The following is a 22148-nucleotide window of genomic DNA, read 5'->3' as shown; positions in this document are numbered from 1 at the left end:
GCTAATTTAGTACAATAAGTAGGTTAAGTCATTATTTGTTTTGTTTGTCTCCTTCTTTGTACTTTCTCATAGTTCCCTATTGCTACTAAATTTGGTGTTATATGGTATTACATTTTCATCATGATGGAGCAAAGGTTTCTTCTTCTTTTTTTTGCATTACACTGGAAGTTATAGGGCAACAATACAACGTCAAAGGAATAGGAACTTGAGTCTGCTCAGTGCTTTACTATCTCAAAGAGTCTGCAAATTCATACCTTTTCAAAATGAATACATTGTGAATACAGACCAGATTCAGCATGTATTTCAGTTAACCTCTGGTAAACAACTAATACACCTCCTTTAAGGTAAGTCACAATGACTGCGTTTACATGGACTTGAGCCGCGCCTGTGCAGTTGGTCTGCTGCAGTCAGAAACCAGGATAAGGTGTATACGTACATGCAGCAGTATCCCGGGTTATTTTGGAGTACTCCACGTACCATAACCGGGTTTCTCAAAACGGGCATAAGGGTTTATCCAGGTTTCTGAAATCAGGATATGATGTTTACATGCGCAAACACAAAAACGGGATACTACAAAACCCCGACAGTAACCGGGATACTCAAGTCCATGTAAACGCAGCCAATGTTTCTCATCCTGGTGCCGATGCTCAGCATTCACATTGTCAACAGCGATCCAAATGGCTCTGAAGGGTGACCACAACCCCAAAATCACATTTATAAAATACTATCCTTGAAAAAAGGTGACTTTGAGTCAAAGTAGTATTATACAGGCGTTAGAAGTGCAACCTTTTTGTGCTTGCATTGCTTGTATCACTGTGTGCATGGGTGCGTGCATCCTAAACAGGCATGAATGGTTGACCCTGCCACCATGCATGAAGGTTGCACAACAAACAGTGAAATAACAATCAATGTGTATTATTTGTAGAATTCCCTTTTATTCTGAAGTCCTGATGGTAAAAAGTATAATCTAGCTGTTGCTGTGATGTTCTTTCTTTGTTTGAATCACTTGACGGTCTCTGTAGATACCTGCACTTTGCAGTAAACCATGTAAGTGGTTTCAAAGGTCATCTGTGTAGGATTTTCTTATTAAATGCATTGTGGTGAAAACCATTAGCTCGGTGTTGTGTAGCGCTGTGATCTGCGTTCTCTCTGTAGATTTTCACTAAGTTCCTTTCCTGTTGCTTTTCATGTATTATTCACTATTCGTCCGGAAGGGGTTTCTTCTTATTTCACTTCTTAATTTACAGTTATGAAATTAAGCCTAAAAAAAGCATGACGCTTTGAAACTGCGTATATTTGTGTGGAAAAAGAAAATGGTACGGTACTTTTTTATACCACATCTAATTCAGTTGTTGATATGATAAGATATTATGATATACGATGCAATAGTACTTTGTCAGGCGAGTCTGAAACTTGTCTTGCATCTCAGCAGCTTTATTTACAACATCACAAAAAGGACAGACATTAAAAGGAGCAAGACACAGATACATACATTCAACATGACATTAGAATTGCAGAAGACAACATTCAACGCCTTAACGTGTATTTGGTCTGGGATTTAGCTCCATGTTTAGTTTTAGGATTGACTGGTGCCCCAAAGAGTGCTTCAGTCTAACCTTATTAAATCATGGGATAGCTCAGGTTTGAAGGTACAGGAGTCCTGATCCTTGTTTTTTCTCTCTCTCTGCAGTACACCTCCAGCATGAGGGCCAAGTACCTGGCCAACAGCCGACCCGATCCCAACAGCCGACCCGATCCCAACAGCCGACCCGATCCCAACAGCCGACCCGATCCCAACAGCCGACCCGATCCCAACAGCCGACCCGATCCCAACAGCCGACTCGATCCCAACAGCCGACCCGATCCCAACAGCCGACCCGATCCCAACAGCCGACCCGATCCCAACAGCCGACCCGATCCCAACAGCCGACCCGATCCCAACAGCCGACCCGATCCCAACAGCCGACCCGATCCCAACAGCCGACTCGATCCCAACAACCGATCCGATCCCAACAGCCGACCCGATCCCAACAGCCGACCCGATCCCAACAACCGATCCGATCCCAACAGCCGACCTGATCCCAACAGCCGACCCGATCCCAACAGCCGACCCGATCCCAACAGCCGACCAGATCGAACCAGCCGACCAGATCCAAACAACCCTCCAGCCCACTAGGCGACACTGGACTCTTCAGCACTGACCGACCGCTGGAGCCTCTTCCTCCCCAGTGATGATTCATTCAGTCAGCTTCTCCCCACCCATCCACCTCTGCCCTCTGCCTCCCTCTCTACCACCGACTTACTCCCTCAACGTCAACTGGGAAAACCAAATGTTTCATCAGGTTCAAGGATCCTCAAATCCATCAAATCTCATTCAGAGTAACGTGTGCAAATACCTTTCTTTCTTTTTTATCATTGTCAGGCACTTCTTGGGTCTCCTTATTTGTAATAATATCTACAATCTAAGGCTGATGTTTACCACTGCATATTAGATCATTCCTGGTGCTGTTTAATTCAGTGAAAGGACTCAAGAATTATTTGCTGTAATATTGTAACTCAGATCATGTGATGGAGCCTGGACAGACTTTCACACCCTTTTATGGTTTCATTTTGTGTGTTTTTTTTTTTTTTTTTTTTTCCTGTGAGTTTTTTTTTGCACATTATTATTGCATCATGGCATTTACGGTATCCCATCTAATGGAGGCATTGCTGTGATGAGGACTCTGGAAGTGCTCATTGACTGTTTACTACTGGTTGTTGTTTTGTTAAATATTCTGTTAAGTACTGTACTGCACACTCTCATTACTGTAGGGGAGAGAGCAATGCCTTATATACAAACTTAGAAGCAATCTGCTGCCCTCGTACCCCCCTTAAGCTTGTTTTATGCTCGCCGTGCCCGGAAGGGCACGGGGGAGGAGCGAGGGGCGCGAGCGTCAAATGACGTCAATAAGTGTTGGGCGCGACCCCCGTAGGCCACCCACCGCGTACCTGAAGATTTTTCTAGCAGCGCGACCTCCGCACGGCTTCCCTCCAAACATGGATGCTTTCGAGCCACTGAGCCCTGAACACTGAGCTCTATTTTCACCACACTTCTTGACCCATGTGGTAGGCTAAACTTTGATTAGCAACTGTTCAATTTGAGTCATTTCAACAAGTAAATGTGTTGTGTTGAGAGAGATTAGCAGCACAGAGTAGGCTATCAGGGCTGAGAACTGAAACGGCTATTCAGTAAAAACAAGTTTGGTGATTCATTCGGTCGTTTGAGAGTGAAAGCGCACTCAGTACTGCACATAATAGCGTTTCATTGCGACTTTTCACGGGCTGTTCTCACTATTACCATTGTACAATGTAACATGCTGATCACTTGGCTGCCATTCTGAGTATAAAGGCATCTGCCGCAGCACGAGGTCCGCACGTGACTCGCGGAGCTCCGCCTCGCTCGAGTATAATGAGCCCTTTACACACACACACACCATGAAGACAGTTCCTCACAGAATATAGCCAGTGGAATACAGTCTGCAATTTTCACCTCCAGGTAGATGACACACTTCATCTAGTTGTAGAATAGATTTTTCATTCATTTTTGACGGTGCAGCATCTCCATTCCTCGTGTCTCCTTTGTGCATGGGGGTCTTGCAACCCAAACCTCGTACATTAAGTCATCCATTGTGATTTGAGTCATTATCCAGGTAATGTTGACATTTCATGACATGTGCAGTTTGTGCACAGCAAGCCTAGACTATGTTGACATTGGCTTGTTATTGCATTTTGTCTTAAATCTGATCATGTCTGGGACCAGCGATCCTGCAGTGTTGCACAAGTCTGTGTACAGCTCTGTAATCAGAAAAGCCTAGAATATTTTTCTTCTCGTTTCCTGTGGCTTTTATTTTGTTGTTTTTTTGTTTTTTACAATGGATTGAGAAAGCCACTATTCCACATCGCAGACTGTGACAGAGACAGATTTTGAACCGAAGACTGCTGTGAAGCTGTGAACTCGATCGACATTCAGGCGCACGCTCTGAAGATTTGACGTGGACAAAGATGAGCTGTGCATGACGGGATCGCAGTTGCCCGACTGATGAGAAACCTCTCGGCAGGACAGCGATTTTCATCAAAACAATTGGAAAAACTGCACTGAGTTTGTCACGGAAGAGACATTTTTATACTACTGGAAGCACAGACTTTTTTTTTTACAGCCTAATGAAGACAGAGGAGACATTGTGACATTGTTTCAGACTCTATTGACTCTGCTTGTTGTGTCCATGTTCCTGTTTAGCAAGTGGTCACTGTGTCTGTTTGCCGGCCTCGTGTTCCTCGGCGGGACAGGGAAGCGTCCCGCACCCCACTGGACGCTCTCCGGCTGTCTTTGGTCTTCTCTACTGAATTCAACGATCTAAAAAGGTAGATCTAAAGAGGTAGAACTACTCTTCACTGAATCTCACTGAAGGTCTCTGCGTGGGCCACTTACATCTATCTTTCCCCGCAGGAGTCTTAATGCCAGTTTGATGCGTTATCTGAAATTCTGCATGTCACAGCTTTGAGAATTTCAAAGAGGAACCTGATGTGCCGGCAATGAAGTGTCTCAACAAATGTGTTTTAGCATTTAGAACAAAGAGAAATTCAACGAGAGAATATGCGTGGAAGGGGGTGTGTTTGGCGTGCACTTGAGCCACGCCTCTCTCTCTCTGGTCATAATTCCCCTCCTGAAGCATGACGATCCTTCACATGTGGAGTGAAATGTTTGTACTACTGCTGCTTCAACTCGCTTCTCCTAGCTGTGCATTGTGAGCAGTACAAGAGGCGTTTTCTTGAGACTGTGCCATCGACTTAAGCACAAGCCCTTTTACTATCTTAATCTCTTTTTAAATGTTTACGTAGGCCTGTTTGTCAAGTTCACAGCCCTTGGTTGCCTGTGCAATCAAATGACAAAAATGAGCCAGACTTTTTCAGATGATACTCATTTACGCTCTGTAAAATGTTTATTATTCTGATGCAATCTTACTGTTTTTGAGTAGTAGTCATATTCTCTTTGTTAATTGTTATGCAAGGCTGTTGTACAGAATATACACATTTGCAAAATGTAGGAAAGACAGTTGGTGAAATTGGCATGTCCTTTTTAATTTCTTTTTACGCAATCTTTCACATCATTTTTAAACATATTTGTTCCTTCGATTTGCTTAGTTTTTTTAATTGAATTTTAGAATCTGTAGCAAGCACAATATATTGTTTCATTCATGTGAATATGGTAAATAGATTTAATTTGTCATTTTCTGGGAAGGATCACTAGATTTAATATTTGTTTTTGTTTTTATAAATAATTTTTTTGCGATCACTAAAATCTGTACGTGTAAAACCTGTGGTTATATTGAGCTTGAATGCCGTGTTTTGAAATTAAACAAATCTTAACTGTTAGCACGCTGGATTTGATTTCTTGAGTTTAGATTACTACTGTAATATTTCAAAATACTTCATCTTGAAAAGTCTGTGGATGCCGGCCCTGCCATCCACTAGGTAGCAGCATAACTTCACTGCCTTACACAGCAGCACCATTGTTGCCCCTCATCTAGAAAGGCATTTGTTCTTTCGCTATTAGGTTGATGGTATTTTAATGGATTTTAATGTTGCCATCACTAACTGCATTAGTGCTAGAGCGGATGTTGAGTAACTTTCTATTTATTTCAGTCTTTCTGACAGAATGCAGTGTGCTGTTGCTCTCTCTATACTGCTGACAGACCATAGTGCTGGCTGCATATGCCTTTTGAGTGGAGTAGAAAGGCAGTTTTGTGTGTTGTGACCCTCTGGGCAGACAGCAGGCGAGAGGTCAGTGTCAGCACCGGGACACCAGTCTGGTTTTGTCGGCCTCCTGCAGCCCACCGGCCAGCTGCTGTCGCCATGACTCCCACTGGCTTCTCGTGCCGAGGTTGAAAGGGTGAAATGGAATATGAAGAAGATGGAGAGGGAGCGGACCTTCTTTATCATAAGTACAGATGTGCATAGTACATATACTCAGTATATTATTACTATTACAGTATAGTATACTGTATAGTGAAGAGCTTCAGCACCACCATTTCTAATCAAGTTAAAGCTGAATACCACTGAATTTCAGTTTGAATCCAATTCCTGTCCAATTTAGTCCATTAGTGTTTCAGTGAAGTTTTACCCCCGTCTCCCATAGAAAGAACTGGAAATGTACCCATGTGTCGCCCGGGTTAAATGGGCACAAAACAATACAACTGCGCCTTTTGCTTGGCTGAAAATGATGGTGGTGTCCAGGTGGCTTCCAAGACTTTCCAGAAGGTTTCCAGGACGAGAGAAACCTGCCCATGACCTTGCCCGGATCATAACTCCCGCCATGCAAATTTTAAGCCCAACCCGACCTGGGGTGTGGGCGTGAGGTGGTTTCCAGGCTGTTCCAGGATTTTACAACCTGCCCGTTCCAGATCAAAACCCACCGCGATGCACATCTTCCAGTCCAATCCGACCCGGGGTGTAGGCATGAGGTGGTTTCCATGTGATTTCCAGGACTTGATGACCTGCCCATGACCTTCCCCGGATCATAACTCCCCGCCGTGCAAAATCTAAGCCCAATCCGAGCTGGGGTGTGGGCATGCATTAAAGATACGCACACACACAACTTCAAATTTATTAGATAAAGGGATAAGAGTTTGAGATAATGACATTTTATTGATATAACATTATGTGTTTTGGTGTTCCTGGCTATAGCCTATGAGTAGGTACTAGAACACATGCATTTGAAAGTGATGTGTTGCATACAAGAAAGTACAAATAAAGAAAGCGGTTCACCTCTTAATTAGTGTTGCTGCCTTGTTATAACGTGTGTGTGTGTGTGTGTGTGTGTCTAGGCAGCAGCTCAGTTGCAAACAAAAATATTTCATCCTCTTATTGTACCATTTGGTAAGGCGATTCTCTTTTCTGTCTCTAGAGACATGAAAAAAGGATGACATCATCTCCTGGCTCCCCTGCTGTTTATTGTCGTGGTCCCACTAAACTAAGCAGTAAACAAAATAAAAAGCACTCCAGCCACCTGGGTCTTTTACAAGCCCACTTGTACAGAGAGAAAAGGTGCGAATGAAATTTCACACGGTCGCACTGATGAACTGATGAGGAAATTGAATTACTCTGCTGGTTGCTGGACTGGAGGAATGCATTACTAATGCTTTGAGGTGCAGAGCTGAATGGAGGGGGGCGGGTGCTTGCGCCCTCTGACCCCCCCCCCCCCCCCCCTCCCCCCATTCCCCCATTTCCCCCCCAACAGACACTTCCTGAGTCTGGCCGGGCCCGCTGCTTCTCCTCCGTGCCAAGCAGCTGCGTGACAGGAGACGCTGCAGTCCATATGAGAGATTGAAAGCTGCATCAGGCAGACTTTCATGTCAAACTACAGTACACCCAGTCCTACTAACTGTGACCGTGTAGATTCCTCCTATTTGCCCACATGAAACGCTGACATGAACTGATGTATCAACATTACTTTGCTTCTCGTCCCTTTCTGATTTCTGTGTGGTGCTGATGGACAGCTCCTTTTATCATTCAAATAGAAAGTGCTCTGAGAACACATTATTTGGCCTCCGTACTGTTGACTGTTAGATGTGGGCCGTAAATATTTGTGGGACTTTCAAGTGGGCCTTGAGTCGGAAAAGATTGGCAACCACTGTGTGTGTGTGTGCACGCTCGTGCGCATGTGTGTGTGTGTATATATAGAGAGAGAGATAGATAGATAAGACGCCACTTTGGCAATTTTATGTATGATGATGATGATGATAAAAACACATCAAAGACATTTTCATCATGTTCAAGTAACAATTCATGTAATAGGGTTAAACGATACTGTACTGATGACTTCAGTTCACTGCTGTGAATGATACTGTTCACCACTGCGTTCTCCACATTGCACCGTTACCTCGTCATCCTGGGACAGAGGAGTAACCCTTACCTCGTCATCCTGGGACAGAGGAGTAACCCTTACCTCGTCATCCTGGGACAGAGGAGTAACCCTTACCTCGTCATCCTGGGACAGAGGAGTAACCCTTACCTCGTCATCCTGGGACAGAGGAGTTAGCCTAGGTAAACCCAGCCCCCACGTGACCTGCTCTCAGTTCCCAGTCACTGAGAACAGGTCTGAGAGCAGGTCACGTGGGGGATGGGTTTACCCAGGCTACAGAGGAGTGACCACTGGATGTCATGTCATCCTGGGACAGAGGAGTGACCAGTGGATGTCATGTCTGTGTTTCCTGGTTGTGGGGGGATCCTGCCTCCTCCCTGCTCCTGGAGGAGAATGGGAGTTGAGGAGATGGAGGAAGCAGGGTGCGTTGCTTGTCTCCTTTGTGGCGAGGAGGCTCAAAAGAGAGGCAGCTGTATCCTGGGTGTCAGTGGCGCACGTTATTCACACCTCCGATCCGCCTTTGTGTGCGCGCCCCGCCAGACCGGTCAAAGGGGGTGAGGGATTTATGGAGCTGTCCGGTCAGCCCTGCCCTAACCTTTCTTACTCCGTAGTCGTGTGGAAAAGCAGTTCAGAACAAGCCTCCACGTTTCGTTTCACACCACTTAACTTCTGTCCAAACCTCCCTCCTCCCTCTCTTCAGGCCCTCCTCTCCCTCTCTGTGTTCACAGACTTTTTTCCATCTGTCCAAAGCACATCCATCCCTTCATTTCCTGCTCTTTGAAGGTCATCTGCAGTCTTCTCCTGTGTGTCATGGTGCAGCGGTTCACCACCACCTCCACAGAGAACCACATGAGAGATGTAACCACATTCAGCGCACTGCCAGGGAACGTTGATGTTTCCATGTTACCACCAACATCACAGCAACTGCCAAAAACTGCAGTTACAACAAGGAGACAGCTGAGTCGTTTGTATCCAGATGTCTGTTTTAGTGGTATTGCTCAAATATTATAAGGGCTATCCAAAGCTTTTATCTGTCTCTTCAAGGTTATTTTAGTTTTGCACCAATGCAGCCTACAGAATCCTCATGATGGAACTGTATCAGAATTAGAATTAGAATTAGAATAGCCTTTATTGTCATTGCACAGTTCCCCATACAACGAAATTAAGAGTGCTTCAGCTGACAGTGCATTAAAATCAGACGTTAAAAAAATCAGTGTCGTATAGGTTAAGTGATCAAATCTAAAATCTCTTTGCTTTGCTAACAGGTGGGTGGCTATAAAAGTTTTGCTCATAATTACAGTGATGTCAGGCCGCTGCCTGGGGGTCGTACCTGCTTTGGTGCAAGGCTAGAAGAGTTCCACCAACTGACTTAATTTGCATACTGCTTTGCATGTGTGTAGAGCGGTGGTGACTCAGTTATGGTTTTGCAATGCATATTACAGTTAGACACCAACAAACTTCATTATGTTGTAATTGTAATCAATCTCAAACAACTAGTCAATTTGAGTCCAAGTGTGTGTCAGGTTCAACCAGCAGCATTAATGTCAAGATCTTCTTTTATAATCAGTTGCTCCCGTTTCTGTTATTTTAAATGTTGTTGAAGGTAGTCAGTCTAATATTTGTCCCACCAGTTGATTTCCCCAACAAAACACTATCAACCAGCATAAACACGATTTCAGATGGCAGCCCGTCTTTATTGTCACACGAACACACTACAACACATGCATGCGGCCACTACACACACTCATGCTGACGGTGGCCGGTGAAATATGTCCTCTGCATTTGACCCATCCAGGCTTGTCCTTTCCTCCAGGGGGCAGGTCAGGAGCAGTGGTCGCTATTTCTTTCCAGCGCCCGGGGACCTTCATTCGACCAACATCAGATGTTGTCGTCACTGGTCGGATGACGATCTTCTCCATGTTTTTACTGGGGGGGGGGGGTATGTACGGAGGAACCCCCTGGGGGGTACGGGGAGAACATGCAAACTCCACACAGAAAGGCCCTTTCGACAAGATAGCCCACATGGGCAGTGGGCACTGAGGATATGGGGGGGGGGGGGTCACAACTCCAGCGCCCACGCATCCCAGGTGAGAATCGAACCCAGGACCTTCGAGCTGTGAGGCGACAGCGCTTACCACTGCACCACCGTACCCCTCCTGCATAAGCAGGAGGATGAGGGCTGTAACGTCTTTTGGATTAAGATTTGCATATTTCACAATGAAGCTTGTGACAGACACCAATATCTGTTGTTATTTAGGCTATGGGTGATATAGCACCATCAGTGTAATGCACCATCAGTTTCTAATGGGATGACCATACAGTAGGAAAGCATGCTTCAGTCACACATGCAGAGCTGACTTCACAACTTAACTCGTTTTTTATGTCACAAAAAAGGAGTCAGAGATGTGGAATTATTATGATGAACTGTGAGCCAAATCCTTTTATTTCAGATCAGTAAAACTAAAACAGTGCCCGACCTGAAGCCTGTCTGTCCCTCCCGTTCCTCAAACACATTCACTGCAACCTTGTTGCAATAAAGGAAAAGTTAAAGAATAATATCCATAGAGTGGCCATTTTATTATAACACTCACTATTCACAATAACTAATTTGAGCTTTGTTTATCCCACGATATGGAACTTCATAAAACATATTGTTTAGTCACTATAGGGACTGGCAGAGTCGTTTAGTCACTATAGGGACTGGCAGAGTCGTTTAGTCACTATAGGGACTGGACTAGTTAAATTGGGTTTATTTTAGCAAGGCTAAAAACTACTCAGATTGTGAAAAGAACTGAGGCAAATCAATAATTTAATATGCAGTGCATCTTCCAACAGGAAAAACTAGAGACCACACCAGCATGCAATGCCCCCGACTTAAAACAAATAGTGGGCCAGGGGCGTAAAATGGGGGGCGCCTTACTTACTACCGGCCCCCCTCGGACCCCACCCATCTTCGAAACCGGCCTTCAAAGTACTCAAAACTGCTTCTGTGGTAGTTCTCGCGACAATGGGTGTCTCCAGGACCACCTTTTTCCATGATGGCCCACATAAACACACTCACAAGGTGAAAACAAAACCAGCCACACGCTGTCACGGCTGCTAAAAATGAACTTGAACCAGACTGGTCCTTCAAAATCCTCTCACTCATACACTTCATTCAAGTAGTAGTTGTAACTGTGAAGTTCAAGATCCTCTATTGTCGGGATATGTGATACCTGGATTAACGTAAATTCCCACTTCCTCGGCTCTTTGAGCACATGTTGAGGAGGATTAGGGCCTAGCTGTGCCAGTTGTTGTGCGGTCTCTCTGTGGGTCAAGGCCGCCAATTGTCCCCCCCCCATCCTAATCCGGCAGACAAAGCGGGCTGTTAATTGGAGACTGGCTGATATGGCGAGGAGGAGAGTCATGATGACAACGTGCAAGTCGCCACCGTCTCTGTAATCCCCTGCACTCTGAGGAATGTTCCTCGCTGGCAGTTGCTGCGCTTTGGCGGCCGTCCATAAATCACCAGATTTGGGCTGAGTGTCAGGACTCGCCGGCTATCCTCCGACACCTCGCTTCTCCCTCCGGGGCTTTCCATGTCGCCGGCAGTTAGGCCGCTGTTTTGTTACAAGCAAGCCAGTACAAATAGAACCTTTACCCGGTTGTGAAATTTCACATCTGCTACCCAACACTGTGATGGGAGGTGCAAGAAAGCACACCTAGGTGTTTGCCTTTCAATCAGCAGGCTACAAACAGTTTACTGACTAACTACTGCTGTCATCACATGTGAAGGCGGGCAGAGAGTTTTCTACACCAGATCAGTACATTTAATGTCAATCTGCTTGTCTGATTAGGTATGAACAAACCTTTAAGCATCGTCACAAAATCTGTAATTCCCTAGTAACAACTAAGTATGATGCCCTGCTTTACTTGAGGGGGCACATAATATGGTAACTAATGGTAAAGTAATCATGAAGTAATGATGAACTCCCTAGTAACAACTAAGTATGATGGCCTGCTTTACTTGAGGGGGCACACATATGGTAACTAATGGTGAAGTAATCATGAACTAATGATTAATTCCCTAGTAACAACTATGGTAACTAATGGTCTGTTCTTAAGTAACTGCCCATTAACTACTCATGAACTAGCGGGAAAGAATTAAGGAAGTAATCATTACTTACTGGTTCATTAACATGGTAACTAATGGTCAGTTCTTAAGTAACTACCATTAAGGATCTTTAAGGAACTACCATTAAGGGTCATTAAGGAACTACCCATTAACTACTCATGAACTAGCGGGAAAAAAATAATTAAGGAAGTAATCATTACTTACTGGTTCGTTAATATGGTAACTAATGGTCAGTTCTTAAGTAACTACCATTAAGGAACTACCTATTAACTATTCATGAACTAATCATGAACTAATGGTTCGTTCCTGACTCGTTCCTCAGTAACTACCCAATTTTTGTGTTACAGTATTGTAAAGTGTTACCAACGGTTCTATTGTCTCCATGATACACCGGATATCTTCTTGTGGGATTACAGACAGAACAGGCCTTTGAAATTAAACTCTAAAGGAGCCAGAACCAGTCAAAACAAGCAGTTCTTAACTGCTCATCCATCCTGTCAGCTTTGTGCACCCGCTGGCTGTCATTACATGGGTGACAGATGAGACACTCCATGGCTTTTCATTTGGTGTTTCCCCCTGGGGTGAAACCCACACGTTTGGAGAGACCAGTATGACCACTGACAGACACAAGTCATGTGGGCTTGTTTTTTGCTTTGTAAACAGGACTTGACAGACATTTTGGATAGTGGATTTTTTTTAAAATCTCTGGTAGCCGATCAGCCGCAGCAACAGCCTCCAGTCATGTTTCAGCCCCAGCCTCCTGGCAGGTGGCAGAGCTGGGGCGTAACGCTCGCGTGGTGCTGCAGCATCCCGCCAAGATAACCATCTCTCCTGTTAGATGTTCTCACCTGCCATCACTCCACACACACGCAGAAGCACCTCAAATCATTCCACTGAAGATTTGAACCACAGACAATGATCAGTCACTCAAAGATGGCTACACACTCGCAGTGGTTCACAACCCTTTTCATGTCAACGACCCCTAAACTGACACAAATTAGAGCCTGGACCCCCATCTGATAAGATTTTGTCCTAGGGTGCCCCCCCTAGTTGATAAGATTGTTGCTTTTAGATGTTTTATTACAGAAAGTGTATGAAACCCATGACCAAGATAGTCATACATTCCGTATAGTATTCCGTATAATTATGTAGACTGAGTTTTGCAATATATCACAATATGTATCATTTCGCAATGTATCGTGATACAATCGTATCGTGACCCATGTCTTGTCATAGGTATCATATCGTGAGGCACTTGTCAATACTCAGCCTATTCTAAATGCTGTTTCAGAGGATCTGCCACCCTGCCAAGAATCATTTGTGAGGGAAACGCTGAATACTTTTTTTATGTGCATCAAAATGGCGTATCGGCACAAACGATCTATTGGCAGTTTCAATACTAAAATATTGGTAGTGGTATCAGCCTTCCAAAGCCCATATCGGTTGAACCATCCCAGGCCCATAGCCGAAGATCCATCACTAAAGCTTTGCATGGGAGACAAATGAGTCGAGCAAACACCCACACCACAAACCATAATCATAGCTTTGCCTTGCAGAGATGTACAGTGGGAAAAACTGCAAGCTTTTTTATGTCTAAATCCCATATTCAAACAGTGTCAGCCATCACACGCCCCCCTCTCTCTCACTGCTGATTGTTGCCAATAAATCTATGTAGAGGGTTCAAATGACATAGTATATGGAACAGACCTATCAAAACTATCCCAGTGCTGAGCATATCTATTTATTTTGTGATACATGGTTGATAAAGACTCCTTATTGAGCTTGTTAACAAGAGGAAGAGAGAGATCTCTCCTCTGGCGCTGCATCCATGGGAAAAGCTTAAGTATAAAGCTCTGGTCTTATTAACTTGGCAGGCTGTTAATGTGCACACAGTAATTGTATCAAGAGCAGCTTGATATTTTACTACGAAAAAATGAAAGGTTTTGCATGAATAAGTGTTAGTGTAATCTCAGGCTTTGAACACTGCCACTTGTCTGTGACCTTCGCCTCAACATTATTTGACTCAAACAAAGGAATGGATTATACTGAATTTGATCTGTTTCGTTTTTATTTTCTGGGAAGTGTATAACACACTGTCACATCTGTGTTCAGCTTCAACTGAATGGCAATAGTTATTCACCTGATTACTATTCTTGTGGTGGTTTCCACTGTTTATTTTCTCTTGTCTGCTGCTAGTGCAGTTATGCTCGTTGCCATAAACACAGTTGAAGAATAATAAATACAGTGACTAACCCTAACCCTAGCCAAGGCTTTTAAGTGAGCCAGCTAGCGCCATTAGCATTTCAATTTACACAGTGGAGTGGGGCCAACTCTTCAGCCTCACACAGGACACAGTTTGCTTTGCTAAGAGGATCGGCCTCTGACAAAGAAGAGGAAGTGCTTGGGCACTGCCATTGTAATGGGTGCAATAGCACAACGGGTGGCACAGTGGTCCAGTGGCTGGCATGAGGACCTGGGTTTCTGTGTGGAGTTTGCATGTTGTTCATTTCTGCTGTTTTCCTCTCACACTCCAAAGATATGCAAGTCAGGTGCATTGGTGACTCTAAATTAGTTTGTGGGTATAAATGTGAGCATCTATCTGTATTCGCCCTGTGATGGACTGACAACCAGTCCAGGGTGTTTCCCTGCCTCCTGCCCAGTGCATGCTGGGATATGTTCCAGGTCCCCGTAACCCAACGGGTAGAGATAATCAACCAAAGAAACCACCATTTTCTATTTGACTAAACCTGAGATTTCGTCAAATCGCTGAATTAGTTAAAGTTAATTAAATGAGTAATACTTTACAATAAGGGTAGCTTACATTAATTAAGGGTTAGTTACTTAACAGTTAAGTCATGTGTAATAGTAATTATTTACTAATGGTGTTCATGTTATATGGTTCATATATACATTATTTCATAGTTTGGGGTGGCTAGGATGAGGCTAATAAACATTAAATATGGGTTAGTTAATGCTTATTGCACATTATTAAGCATTAACTATTAAAGTACCCTTATTGTAAAGTGTCACCATTAAAGGTAACCCCATGCACTTTAAATAAATCCAAATAAAAACATAGACACACATTGTAGCGTTTCTCAGTGGTTATGCAACTTTATTCAAAGGTTTGGGTCCCACTGTGGTTCCCATGGTAATAATACCAGGATCAGATCATAATCCCTGAGAAGCCAGTATTGGAATGAACTGTTTGAATCCTCCAGATACTGGAGAATAAACGCACCGCCATTACCACAGTTCAAAGCAGTACAAAATCATGTCAAGGTCACCAAAAGCGTATGTAAACCACATGGGGAAATTACACTCTAAACATAATTACAATTGCTACAAAATTAAACAAAGCCACAGTACACAATACTGTAATTAAGATGTACAGTCTTACCCAATGTGGGTTAGAGACACCAGAGGGGGGAGACCCTCGGTGTGGAAACACTGATGTTGCACTTGGTAAGTTCTCACCTCACTGGCGTCAACAGTCTCTCTGCAGTATTTTGTGTAAATGAGAAACATTCATGTTGATAACAACAAGGAAACAAGAAGGAACACGCGCTCATCAGTCTTGTTTGTGCAAACTATTATAGACTGTGGCTCATATTACACATGTGGGTATTATTGGCCATTGATTCAACCGTTTTGAATTTTGGGTTCTCTTCAAATGGCATGCATACAAGTTAAAGTACTTAATAGTTAAGTAATCATTTGCTGTTGAGCTTTGAGGTGAGATTCTTCACAGGCGCAAACATCGGTTCATTTGAAACTCAGCTGTGCAATTTTCAACCAAAAAACTTTTTGAAGCAAGTCAAAAGTTGATTGTAACCCCCAAATCAATATCTCCACCAAATATGATCTTTCCCTGATTGTAACAAATGCAAGGAGTGTTATTAAATATATTAGAGTGATGAGATATTGACTCTCTGATGGGTCATCATGTTGGCTTTGACACAGATCTGAAGCATGTCCCCAATGGACGTAAATTCAGTCAATTCATCGAAAATATCACAAGGGAAAGTGCTTTGTCCTGATAAACCTCAGATTAGATTACCCAAGGATGCATTTGGAAAACTGCCTACTGCCAGCTCAAGTTGTGAGAGTAGTAACACTGACACATACTATTAACTTAAAAAAGCACAATAACAACTTCATATTATAGAATTTGTCCGGAGTCATCTAAATTAAAAGATTAAAAGAAACAACAAAAATGCCTAAAAGGAAATTATGCTGGAAATGTCAATTATTTGTGGGGGGGGAAGCCAAAGAGCCTACTGTATAAAGATAGACCTGAATGGCTTTCCATTTGTGGAAAGGTTAAAAACTAAAAACAGAAATCAAAGAAATCATTACTGTAAAGCTGGCAAAAAGGCTTGAATATATGACAATACATTCTATGAGAATTGCAGATACATTTACAAGCAACATATACATCACAAAGCTCAACTGATTGCCTGCAAAGCTTTTAGCTGAAAGCTACTTCCTGCCAGGAGCTTGGCCCCACGCCACACGGGGACAGGTTCCAGGCACCAGACAGGAAGGAAGTGTCCCAAAGCGGGCCGCACAGCAGCCCAGTAAAACTATTAAAGACCGCGCGCCACTGCAGCAAAAATACAGCGGCGGCACGGTCTAATACCAAACACTGGTCCCCACGAGCCTTTCAGATACCGAGGCACGATGGGGACGAGGATGAGAAAGGAGCGGTCACCTAAAAGGCAACCTGGGGGGGGCACCAGGGGGTGTCTGGATACAGCAGACAGTGCACAGACTTGAATCTGAAAGACAATGAAAAGAGAGACCGAGAGATGCGAGTTAGATTTGTTGAAAGGCATTAAAGCTGTGCAGCAAAATCTGCGTCGGTATTACAACAGAGTGATCTCTCACCTTGATGGATCCTCCTCCACTGGAAAAGCCCCTTTCATATTGATGATATTCCTTTTGTTCTCAAACATCCCATAACTCAATGTGATCTAGGGGAAGAGAGACGGGGAAACACATGAGCAACATACTAAAAACACCAAATCAATGTCTTATATCTAAAACCTTGGGACATGCCACACCATGCTGCACAAACTCTCACCTGTTTGTGGATCTCAGATCTCGACACTTGTTGCAGGTTCTCCAGGTGGGAGTGGAAGAGGTTGCTGCGTGTCAGAGGAACCCCCAGCACTGACTCGATGATGTAGCCGATGGTGCAGTCATCAGGCAGGCGGATCTTCTCTGCTGTGTTCATGAAGTGGCCGCCGCTGAGGAGACGGGACATTACACAGAGCCTGGTCAGTATATGGAGAGCTACAGGACATTATACAGAGCCTGGTCAGTGTATGGACTGCAAAGTCTCTGTGATACTCTGCAGTTCCACAATAATACATAGGTGGTGATGATGGTTACTGCATCTCACCTGGCCCATGGGCTCATCTTCAGTGCTAAACCCCGGCTCACGCAGAAACCTGCCCCTCCAGTAGCAAACCAGAAGTTGACTGGTCTCTATAGGAAGAAACAGAAAAGCTTGTTAGCGTATTATCTAACGTACACCCAGGAAGTATAATCGTGAAAATATTACATGAACAAAATGTCAAACATATTCGTCCACGCACCATCTTGTTGTCCCCCAGCCTCTCTGTGGCCTCTATGGGTCGGTCCAGGCTGGGTTTACCGATGTACATGTCCTGGGTGTGGGGGTACTGGGACAGATGCTTCACCAGCGACCGCACGTTCACATAGTTGTCATCGTCCACATGACAGAACCACCTGAGAAGCAGAAATATTGTTAGAATTTGAGGTATTCAAACGGATAAAACGTTGGCTGCTGGGGGGAAACAAACAGATGTGTCCTGTGTGAAACCAAGAGAGTTAATGCTTACTTTTTCCCAGACTCTATGAACTTGTCGTACTCCACCGCCATCTTGCAAGAGAGAGCTTGTCGGCTATGTGCTGCAGAACAGTTGGTGTTGATGGCATGGCTCCCTGTGGCATGAATGAGAGGAAATAGGGAGTTAAGACAGATAGCACCATATATGCACTATGGGTATTTTAATACAGTCTTCCACGGAGCACTTAGTTCATTACCCAATTTGGGAACACTTTAATATATGGGTACAGTAATTAGGGGTTAGTTAATGCTTAATAACTAACCCTTAATAACAGTTAACTAATGTGTCCAGTAATCATTGACTAATGGTGTTCATGTTATCTAACTATTCATTTACATGATTTAATAGTTTAGGGTCAGTTAATGCTTACGGTTAGGGTTATTTAATGGTCATGGTTAACTAAGCCTTAATAGGCATTACCTAAGGGTTAGTTAATGCTTATTAAGCATTATTAAGCATTAACTAAATGAACGTACCCCTATTGTGTCACCCAGAATTTGTATGGCCTTTAAAATCTATTTGAGTTCCTCACTATTTCAAAGCTGGCTCTTTGATAATAAAACAATTCCCATCTCTGTTCCTAAAATAAAACTTTCCCTCGTAAAACTTACCAAGTTTCTTTTTCAGCTCCTCGTCTTCTCCATCTGTGAAGATGTATGTCTGTAAACAAAGAGGGGACATTACAGATAAGTCCACTTGATCATTAAATCCGTGAAATCAAAACCACGTTGGTTGATCGCGTGAAGCGGTAACACAATCAACCAGATTCCACACTGTGTCCCGAGACCTGGTCCCTTATCTCCGACTCGGTGTGATTAGCATCCATCAACAGGCTTTTATGCGGTGGAAAACACATTGAGTTAAACAGCCCCCTGCTCTAATAAAGGCCTTTTGTCCCATGTTTCACTCTCTCCATGGCAACTATGCAGCCCCCCCAAAGCATCCCAGACATAGAACAAAGACTGTCCACCCCCACACACACCCCACCCTTGTATCCCACCCCCTGGCTAAGCCCCTTGTCCCGCTAGACCCTCAAGGGCTGGGTATCGTTTAAAAAATGACGATACCAGTATCATACCAGTCCCCTTAAAGTGATACCGATACCAGTGGAGAACTTCACTCGATAGCTGAACTGCCAAATTCTGTCACATACAGTACACCGCACTCAACTTCACCTGAGACAGTCTGAAGACAGACTGAAGAAGTTTAGATACTAATTGGTAGCTACTGGGTTATTTCGGTCAATGGCAGGTATGGAGTACTGATACCCAGGCCTGACCCTCTGCCTAGCTTCAACATGTTGAATACAACTCAAACAGCAGCGTTCAGGTACCATGCAGTCAACACAGCATCAAAACCATCTATGTTTCCATATGACATTATGACTCGGTTATGGAACCATGATGCTAAAAGAATCAAACCACAAGGCTGCATGCTCTTGTTAACAACAACAGTAGCATTTAGTAAGAAAAGGAGTTAACAACAGAGAGCGTCTTACAGCGGCACACTTTAAAGAGCAGGTAAGGATTAGCTGTCTTTTTATGATGGTTCAGACAGAGCAGGTGCAGGGTGCTGCGCCTCAGACAGAACAGTGCTGATGAAAAGGTGTAACCGCCATCGCTCTGTTTACTCTTCACCTCAGGTGAGGCAGCACCTGCCGATCAGCACGCCGCCTTATCTACGCCACGTGTCTCAACACGCCAGCTCACACTTCTCTGTGCTCGCCCACGCTCCCTGTAATGGATCGCCCCCGCTGGCTGCCGAGCAACAGCCAATTGTGATCTGCATCTTAACAGCCAGCTGAGTTGACAGCAGCATGAAAAGACCTCTGATTCTCTGTGCACCCTCCTCCTCCTGCCTCCTGTCTGTCTCTGCACACGGCAAGGCCCGCTTAGTTTTGTTTGTGGAACAACCATCTCTGAGCAGATGTTGTGCGATGCCAGGGCCGTGAGCCGCTGTTTGTTTAGAGAAGGGTGGTGGTTTCACTGCTGAACGGATCACAGGATGCCTGGCGCTGTTTGCTTTAAAGTCCATTGAATAGACAGCCTAATGATTGAGGCAGCTGCCGGAGCTGCCAGGGCACTGACAGAAAGAGAGTGACGGAGGGAGGATGGAGAGGAAGAGGGGGGTGGTGGTGGTGGTGGTGGTGGTGGTGGTGGTGGTGGGGTGGAATCTCACTGCTGATTAGTAAACTGAAATCTGTGTGTGTGGCCATGCACCCCCACTTCACCACCTCCCTCCACCCCCCCTGCCACATACTCAGCCAGGCCCTCTTGAATAGAACAATGCTGTGAGTTTTCATGCTGGGTAAAGCCTCCACTGGGTAAATTCTAAATATGTTTGCCGGCATTTGCATACAGCTGCAGGAGTTAACTAAAGAGAAGCCTCCGGGGGGAAAGCACTTTTCACCCCCTTGTCTTTGTCTCTTAACTGAAACTGAAAAGAACAGTGAACTTTCGTGGAATACTAATTCAACACTCTCTGGGATAGTTTTTTTAAAAGATGCCGTCAGTCTGTGTGAACCAGAGATAAGAGATGAGAGAGGGCATGGGGTGAGGAGAGGAGGAAACCACAGGAAGGCCTGGCACGGCCCTGTCTGAGCCGAGTGTGTGGAGCCTGGCTGGCTGTCTCCAGCTCCACGGGAAGGAAGGGCACTCTCGCTCCCCTCCCTCCATCAACGGCCGCCTCCGCCCAGCCTTCTTCCCCCTGTCTGCCCCAGACAGCCAGGTCACAAAGCAGAGGAGTTTTACGAGCCTTTTTACTGAGACGAGGGATTTGTAGAGCAGCTTATGGGGCAGCTGGAATGATTACAGCAAGGTAAAGTTGCCGTAATAAACGTGAGGTGGACACTAGCAAAATCTAGCAGACTTTTATAACCGTAAAATTCAACTATTGTTCATTTTTCTGGGTACCCCCCCCCTAATACGTTGACGACTACAGGCATGATTATGTTAACTACAGTAACAGTACTCACTGGTTATCTCTTCACACCTCACCAGCTTTTGACCAGCTGCACATAGACTCCTTCATAGTGAAGCCATTTGATTAACTCAACCACGGTGCCAAGTATTTTTCCAACTGCTCGCCATACAGGCGCTCATTGTTGGGACTTCTGGCTAATTGTCGTACTCTCAATTAGGAATGGAATGCATGGCACACCACCATGACGATGTTGGTGCCAGCTGCTGTCCAGACATGATCAAAATCAATTAAGGCTCTGATAAAGGCAGTTGTGTCAGTGGCGTTTATACAAATCAGTCTGTGGAGGGGAAGGGAGAGGCTCCTCTAACTCTATATTGGATTTTGACATTTGAACTCATGTTTTTGATGCTGTGGTTTGTCATTTGCAGCAGATCTAGACCTTCTAGAGGAGGGAATGTTGTGGGACATTTTGTTCTTATTGTCTTGAGGCCCTTCCCACTAAGAAAGCGACATTGTTCCAGGGGATGAATGGTGAAACACTAGAAAACAGGAAGAGGTATTATGAAAAAATAAAATAAAAATAAACTGTTGTGAAAGGAGCACACAGTGTAAGATTAAACCTAGACTAAAAAACAAAAAGCCAATTCACAAATACATATTGGGTTTGTCTTGTCCCAGCCACAATGGGTAACCATTTCCATAACAAGTCTGGGAATCAAAAACAATTTAAGTCAACTCTACTGTCTTTATTCTGAATGGGAGCATTTAACAGGAGCCAGATGGGGGAGAGGCCACAAGCGGTTTTGTGTCAGCAGCACAGTTATCACACACATGATCTCGCCTCTTTGTTCAAGTGACGACATCTGATCGCAAGCCCATCTGCATATCCAAAGAGCAGGCCGTGCCCTGCGAGAACCAACGTAGAGTGGGAGGTTTTAAAGGGTTTGAAAGAGAAAAAAACGTTCCCCGGTGCAAACACTGCTATCCAAAAGAGGTTCAAGACTACTGTCGGCCCCGTTGCTCAGCAAGTCTATAGCTACATGTGATCTACGCTCCACAGGTGTTCATCAGCTGAGCGTGAGAATCAGACCTGAGTGTGGAGGATAGCCATATGTAATGCAGGCAATGCGGTGGGAATTCCCTGCATCATATGGCTGGCATTAAGGCCATCTTTTGTTCCATCCTCTCTGACCACCTGGCACCCCCCCCTCCTCCAGGAACTCCCCCTTGTATTGTGGGCTCAGTCTGCGCTTTATTCCTGCCCAGCCTCCCAGCAGCTGCCTGTCTGAGCCCTGCTGTTCACGCTGTAGGACGGGTTAACCTCGTAGCATCA

General features: G+C 44.6%; 2 protein-coding genes across 2 annotated transcripts in view; one reads left to right on the top strand and one right to left on the bottom strand.

Moving 5' to 3' along the window:
• Positions 1–2176, top strand: part of ttyh3a (tweety family member 3a) — a gene marked incomplete at its 3' end in the record, with an annotated part of 33325 nt that extends 31149 nt beyond the window's left edge. Inside the window, exon 14 of the mRNA XM_083649983.1 lies at positions 1691–2176. Coding sequence (XP_083506109.1) covers positions 1691–2176 — 486 coding nt within the window. The remainder of the gene's footprint in view (positions 1–1690) is intronic.
• Positions 2177–15123: 12947 nt separating this feature from the next.
• The window catches only part of lfng (LFNG O-fucosylpeptide 3-beta-N-acetylglucosaminyltransferase), an 8753-nt gene continuing 1728 nt past the window's right edge, over positions 15124–22148 (bottom strand). Inside the window, exons 2-8 of the mRNA XM_083648732.1 lie at positions 18505–18553; positions 17885–17987; positions 17618–17771; positions 17422–17507; positions 17101–17266; positions 16905–16990; positions 15124–16795 (exon numbers count right to left, since the gene is read on the bottom strand). Of these exons, the coding sequence (XP_083504858.1) occupies positions 16729–16795; positions 16905–16990; positions 17101–17266; positions 17422–17507; positions 17618–17771; positions 17885–17987; positions 18505–18553 (711 nt within the window). The 3' untranslated portion in view covers positions 15124–16728. The remainder of the gene's footprint in view (positions 16796–16904; positions 16991–17100; positions 17267–17421; positions 17508–17617; positions 17772–17884; positions 17988–18504; positions 18554–22148) is intronic.

This window comes from Poromitra crassiceps (genome assembly GCF_964638095.1).
Source record: "Poromitra crassiceps genome assembly, chromosome: 13".
NCBI lineage: Eukaryota > Metazoa > Chordata > Actinopteri > Beryciformes > Melamphaidae > Poromitra > Poromitra crassiceps.
The sequence above is the reverse complement of the archived record's forward strand: the minus strand, read 5'-3'. Positions and strand labels throughout refer to the sequence as shown.